Genomic DNA, 7,282 nt, shown 5'->3' with positions numbered 1-7,282 from the left:
AATTTAACGGTACAGACTCCATCATAGATATTTTTTCTCCAAGCTACTAAGTCTAAAAGCATATAAACAAATCACCTCCAAGTTGTGTCAAACTAGGGTACTTTTATCCTCAATCGCTAAATGATTTTGTCAAGAGTAGGCTCCCTATGATGTTAGAAATATTGTAGGATAGCGGAATTCCCCCTCTTTCCTAGACAAGAAGAAGGGTCCTCCCCTCTCCACCATGAAACAAATAAGATCAGTGGATAAAAGGGATCAAGATGTATGAGTTTCACATTTGTAGTTTGCTTTTGTTTTGTTATTCCCCCCCCCCCCCCCCCCCAATTTCTTGCGGTATTGAACTTTTTGAGAACATTTCTTGCCATTTTTTATGTTTGGCATTTTTGATACTTTGGCAATTTTTCAATATTGCATTTTTGAACATTTTCAAAGTCACCCCAATTTGTAACGAGGGTGCTTTTATTGAAGCATAGGATTTTATTTTCGTACTCCTCTTTTCTTTGATGCAATTGCAAACTTTTGACATTTATAACTTGAACTCAATTTGGTGATTTTTGTGCCCATTCCCTTTTTGTTGACAAAATATGATGATAGAAGTATAAGAACGGTTTCATGGCTTCAAAGGTCACCTTGGAATAAACGGTAGCCAAGGAGTCATCACACCACAAGGTACACTTGACTAGGCCTTAGTCCATGGGTCAAAAGATACAAGTATGACACATCCTAGGGTGTCTTGAGGGTATACTAGCAAACAAAGTCTCAAGGAGAAAAATTATCTACAAGGGCCTTATATACACTTGTCCAGCTTCCCAACTAGACATTTTCACAAAATTTTCTACCATACAAACTACATGCCATGATGCAACTAACATATATACAACTCTAATGCATATGTTTCTATCAACTAGTATGCCATGTCATATAAATACAACTCCTAACAACACATAGGTACACAAACCGCAACAATAAAATACACCACATTCTTGTTGACATGTAAACCCATCCTCCTCATATGAATAATCAAAATAAATGGAAAGGAAATAGAGATTAGAGCGATCATACCAAGCGGTCTTTACATTCCCTTGACAATGCTTGAAATGTAGTGTTGTATCTATGTGAGAAGAGAACAAGAACACAAGTATATACAATTCTACAATACTAAATTAAGGAACATATTTTTGGTTTTTGAAATTTTCAAATTTTTATGGATTTTGTTTTTATGAAATTAAAGAACATATTTTTGGGGATTTTTCAAAAAATTTCAATTTTTTTGTATTTTTGGAATATAAATTCCTATCCCCCACTTTATTTTGGACATTGTCCTCAATGTACATGTAGGAGTAGGAATGAAAAAGAAATACATGTTTTTGGATTTTTAAAGTTTTATGGAAATTGAAGTACAAATGCAATGATATGATATGAATGAATGCATTCTCTAACTAAATGCATTTCTATATGACATATATAACAAATGAATGCAATCTACACTATACTAGATGATGCATGATTTCTAGTAAACTATGGTCACCTATGATCAAACCTCCCCAAACCGATTTAAGCACTATTTCTAGTGTAGAAAAGAATAGGATTGGTCATTAGTGACTATGCATGAATGCAACTAACTATATGAGACATGTGAGATATATTACAATGCAAATTATACTATATGAACTAACTAATGTAAATGCAATATAATACAAATGCAAGCCTAAACTATACGATATATGTATGTCGCTTCATGGTTTAACCTCCCCAAACCGATTTTAAACACTATTGCTAATGTAGGAAGAAAGGGGTTTAGCCATGAGGTAACTATATAAAGGCAACTATACATGAGAGATAAGGAAAGAAAGGGTTCTTACAATTATTGTAGGGGATGAAGATGGTAGACAGTAGGCTTACATAGCAATGACAAGAGCCAAATGAGAGAAAAAGATGAATTTCAGGGTCAACCCGCTCGAGTTGAAAAATACCCGCTCGGGTTGAAGCTCTGGGACGCGGGTTTTCTCACGAATCCGCCCAGATTCTCTTACAGGACGAATTCTTTCTTTCCTTGGTCTTCAACCCGCACGGTTTGGGCTCGGGCCGCATGAATTTCAAGCGATTTTCAACCCAACACCTTTATAATGATAAGTAGGATATGCACAAGCCTAAATTCTCCATTTTCTTCATTTCTTTACATTTGCTACCTTCCTAAATTCATCAATTTCCTTCAAAAAGCTTAATCAAAATATGAGATCCCTCCCGTTCATCTCTCATGCGATTTATTAAATGAATGAATAAATGAATGCAAATTTACACTAAATTCATATATACAAGTTAATGGTTATTGAGGAACTCCAGCAAACCAAAGATTGTCAACTAATAGATTCATGCCAAAAATATCACTGGCACTCAAAGCACGTGGAAGTCAGTCAAATTTTGGGAGTGGGACATGAGTAGACATGCATAGCAACACAATATTATGCAATTGAAAAATGCCCAAGTAAAAGACCGAACAAGCATGTCAAGAATACTATGACAAAAATCATAAGAGATGTGATGGATGGTAGGAACATGAAATGGGTAGTTGGTTGGCAATTCACTGAACCCGTCCTCCAAATAGTCAAAATCACCAAATTCAATGCAAGTACTCTCAATGAGGAAGCCCTAATGCCGACTCAGAAGCGATTGCTCATCTCCATCTAGGGCTTAAATTTTCTATGATTATGGCTCGATCTTCTTCATCAAAATCACCAAAAACTCATAAAAATCATAGTAGTAGTACTGATTCTTTAAAAGATTGTGATAGAAATACTGTTACTGGGAAGAAACAGGGGCTGGGAGATGATGATGATTTACGAACCAAACCCATACATGAAGTTAACACGATCCCTGGTTTGTCTTTTGAGGATGAGGAGAATCCGGATGGTAATATCCATTGGGTGACAAAGAGATGAAATAAACATGGTATGGCTTCCCATGTGGTTGTAATAGAGGAGAATAATGAGATTGCTATGGAGGATTTGTTACAATTCACATCAGAGGATGTCAGTGAAGAAATTGCTTATTGGAACCAGGTTGTTTATTGTTTTGTTCTAGGGGCAAACCCTCCTTGAGAGGTTTTACAGTGTTATGCTCACAGGGTCTGGGGACGACATGGTATTGATAAGATCTCGTTCTTACTAAATGTCATTTTCTTGGTAAGGTTTAAGGAGATGAAGGATAAAGAGGCGGTTTTAAATGCAGGATATCATATGTTTGACAATAAGCCCCTAATAGTTAAGCCATGGCAAGAGGATATTGACCTTTTGAAAGAAGAAGTGAAAGTGGTTCCTGCGTGGATTCGCCTACATGGCCTACCTCTCAAATTTTGGGGAACATGTTTATCAGCCATTGCAGGATTAGTGGGCCCCTATGTGAAGTCTGATGCAGCAACTATGAATAAAACCAGGTTGGGGTTTGCTCGGACTATGATTGAATTGAAGGTTGGGCAAGCTTTCCCATATTCAGTAAAGTTTCGAGATGAGAATGGAAAGGTTGTTATTCTGAATGTTGAGTACGAATGGAAACCTGTCTTGTGTGAGAAATGTAAGGGACTAGGGCATGAAAGCCAGAACTGTAGGAAGGATTAGCAAAGGACTACTCAGTCAAGGCCAATTGTTAAGAAAGTTTGGAGACCCATACCCAAGGCTAATGTGAGTAACCCTAATGTGTCTAACAAAGAATTCCCTGGTTTGCCTACTTTGACAGTCCCTCGTCTGCTTGTGAATGCAAATCCGGAACCAGATGCTGCTGCACAACCAAGTGTGTTTGTAGCAGATATACCCCCTGATGCTGTTGAAAGTATTCAGGTGGAAGATATTACAGATGAGGAGCAGGAGACTGAAGAGAATCAGGTTGTTGATATTGGTAACCCTATTTCTACTACAGATAATAATGAATAATATAGGTTTCTGGAATGTCCGAGGCATGAATAGTGTGAATAAACAAAAGATAGTTAAAAGTTTTATCCAGAATAATGAAGCTTGTTTATTTGGTGTTTTAGAAACACAAATAAATGGTGTTAATGTAGGAAATATAGCTCATAATATGCTCGAGGGCTGGAGTGTCACAACCAATTGCATCTTACATAAAGGAGGGAGGGTCTGGTTATTATGGCGACCTAATATTTTTGATGTTACAATTCTTCATTATGATCCTCAATTTATTCATTCCAAAGTTCTGATTAAAGCAATTCAGAAAGTTTTCCTCTTCACTGTTGTATATGCTTTCAACGAGGGTTCTGAGAGATTGGATTTATGGGATAAATTGAATATTATTTCTAGTCATTGTGATGTTCCTTGGGCGTTAGCTAGAGATTTTAACACAGTCATCTCTCCTGATGAAAGGTTGGGGGCTACTACTAAGCAGGAGGACATGGATGCTTTCATTGCTTGCCTGAATGCTTGTGGTATGCTTGATATTCTTGCAACAGGAGCCTTCTTCACATGGATTAATAAGCAGGATGCTACTCATAGGAAGTATAGTAGACTGGATAGATTTCTTTTAAACCAAGAGTGGGTAGATGTGTTTCTTGATATGCATGCTCATTTCCATCCTGAGGGCCTAATGGATCATACTCCATGTATTGTCAGGAATATTAAGTTGGATGGAAGGAGGTATGCTAGCTTCAAATACTTTAACATGTGGAGTGATGCTCCTGGTTTTCATGACAAAATAAGGAATATTTGGAGTCAGCTGATAAATGGTACTAAGATGTTTGGAGTAGTGAAAAAATTGAAAGCTCTCAAGGGTGTACTCAAAAGGCTTAATAAAGTGTTTTTCTGATGTTGAGCTCAACTCTAGCAAAGCTCTTATAATCTTGAGAAAATCCACCTTTAACTCCATGAGGACTATGCCAATCCTGAATTTGTTTCTTTAGAGTTGCAGGCCCTTGTTGAGGTGAAATTTTGGTCTAAAGCCAGAGACAGTTACTTAAAGCAGAAAGCCAAGACCCAATGACTTGATGAAGGGGACTGTAATACAGCCTATTTCCACAGTGTCTTTAAGAAAAGATGCCTAAGAAACAAGATTGTACAGATAGAGGACCAACTTGGTAACCTCTGTACTGATACATCCAGTATTCAGGATGCTTTCTTCTCTTTCTATCAGGGTTTATTGGGTAGCAAGAAGAAGACTGAACAGGTGAGAAGTGAAGTGCTGCTTACAGGATCTTTTTGCAATGAGAACCATGTCCTTTCCCTATCAACTCCTATTACTAAAGAGGAGATTAAAGGAGTGGTGTTCTCTATTCCTACTGACAAAGCCCCTGGGCCTGATGGCTACACCAGTGGGTTTTTTAGAGATTCCTGGGACATAGTTGGGGATGAGGTCTACAATGCTATTATGGATTTCTTTGCTACTGGTCATTTACTCACACAGATAAATGCAACTAACATTACCCTTATTCCAAAGTGTGACAGACCTACTGCTGTTAGCCATTTCAGACCCATAGCATGCTGTAACCTGGTTTATAAAGTGATCTCTAAATTGCTCTACAATAGACTTGCTTCTGTATTGCCTGACCTTGTTGATGAGAACCAAGGAGCTTTTATTAAGGGGAGGTCTATCATTGAAAATGTCCTTATATGTCAAGACATTATTCATATGTATGGCAGGAAAGCAGTCACTCCCAGATGCCTGTTCAAAATAGACTTGCAAAAAGCCTATGATACTGTAGAGTGGGATTTTGTTGAACAAATGCTTCATGGTCTAAAATTTCCAGCTCATTTTACTCATTTGGTTATGCAATGCGTAAGGTCAACCTCCTTTAAATAATTTATGAATGGGAATAGCTTTGGATACTTTAAAGGGCAAAGAGGACTGAGGCAAGGGGATCCTATTTCTCCTCTTCTGTTCACTATATGCATGGAATATTTAACCAGGTTGATCAAATTTGCCACTGACAGATGGCCATTCAATTATTACCCCCTTTGCAAGAATCTGAAGCTCACTCATCTCATGTTTGCAGACGATCTTCTCCTTTTTTGCAAGGGTAAGCCTCAATCAATCTGGTTACTCATGAGAGCTTTCTCTTATTTCTCTAATGCCTCTGGCCTATCTATGAACAATGCTAAATCTGAGATCTTCTTTAATGGAGTAAATGAGGACATTAGAGAGGGTATAAAGCAGGTGACTGGATTCAGGGAAGGTACCATGCCCTTTAGGTACCTGGGGGTTCCAATCAAAGCAGGCAGACTTACCAAGTAGGAATGCTCCTCTTTGACTGAAAAGATGGTGGCTAGGATAAGAGGGTTGGGAGCAAAAAAGCTCTCATATGCTGGCAGGATTACACTCATTAATGCTGTTCTCAACACTCTACACAATTATTGGGCTCAAATGTTCATAATTCCTAAGAGTATCATTAATCGCATTATAGCTATTTGCAGAAACTATCTTTGAGATGGCTCCTCTGATTACCATAGAGTGCCCCTTGTGGCCTGGGATAAGGTCACTTTACCTAAAAAAGAGAGAGGCTTGGGGATTAAGAAGGCTGATGTGTGGAATGTTGTTATAGTAGGTAAGTTAGTGAATTAGGTGTACTGTAAAGCTGATAGGCTATGGATCAAGTGGATTAATGATGTGTATATCAAGAATCAGGACTGGCATAATTATAGTCCTCCTTTTGATGCAACTTGGGTATGGAAAAATATATGCAAAGTAAAAGAAAAGCTCAAAGATGGTTTTATTGACAGCATCTGGACCTCGAGCTCTAAAGGATATACAATCAAGGGTGGGTATGAACGGCTTTGCCCTGCTCACATGGCCCTTAACTGGTCTGCTATAGTGTGGAACAATTGGAACATCCCAAAGCACTCCCTGACTACCTGGCTTAGAATGCATAAAGGAATGAATGTGAAAAGCAAATTATTCAGATTTGGCTGCTGTGAAGATGACTTATGTGTTCTCTGTCAGAGACAGACTGAAAAGTGGAGCATCTGTTCACAAATTGTATCTAAACTACCAGAGTTCAGCACCATCTGTTATAGTGGTATGAGGGCTCTTTCCCAACGGTGGACAGCTTGATTGCAGAAAATAGAAACATCATTTAGTGGAGGATTAAGGTTTCCATGTTCAATGCCTTCCATTACTTCATTTGGTTTCAAAGAAATAATGCCCGGATTAATGAATGGCTACTCAGACCTGATGCAGTTGCTAGACGTATTGAAGAGGATACTAAACGTAGAGTTAAACAGAAATTTAGGGCAGTTGATGAACAGACTATCTCCTTATGGCTGCAAAGCATGGGAGTGATTTAATA

The 7,282-nt window shown here is 38.1% G+C and overlaps 1 protein-coding gene across 1 annotated transcript; it reads left to right on the top strand.

Moving 5' to 3' along the window:
• The first annotated feature begins 2,708 nt into the window (after positions 1–2,708).
• LOC141613911 (uncharacterized) lies at positions 2,709–7,047 on the top strand. The gene is made up of 8 exons (XM_074432653.1): positions 2,709–2,910; positions 2,977–3,059; positions 3,195–3,600; positions 3,733–3,891; positions 4,028–4,640; positions 5,022–5,780; positions 5,907–6,188; positions 6,579–7,047. Exons 1-8 carry the CDS (start codon positions 2,709–2,711, stop codon positions 7,045–7,047), a joined length of 2,973 nt encoding a protein of 990 aa, XP_074288754.1.
• The last annotated feature ends 235 nt before the right edge of the window (positions 7,048–7,282 follow it).

The sequence above is a fragment of the Silene latifolia genome, chromosome 11, assembly GCF_048544455.1.
Source record: "Silene latifolia isolate original U9 population chromosome 11, ASM4854445v1, whole genome shotgun sequence".
In the NCBI taxonomy this organism is placed as follows: domain Eukaryota; kingdom Viridiplantae; phylum Streptophyta; class Magnoliopsida; order Caryophyllales; family Caryophyllaceae; genus Silene; species Silene latifolia.
Note: the sequence above shows the minus strand (reverse complement) of the source record. Positions and strands in the feature narration are given on the sequence as shown.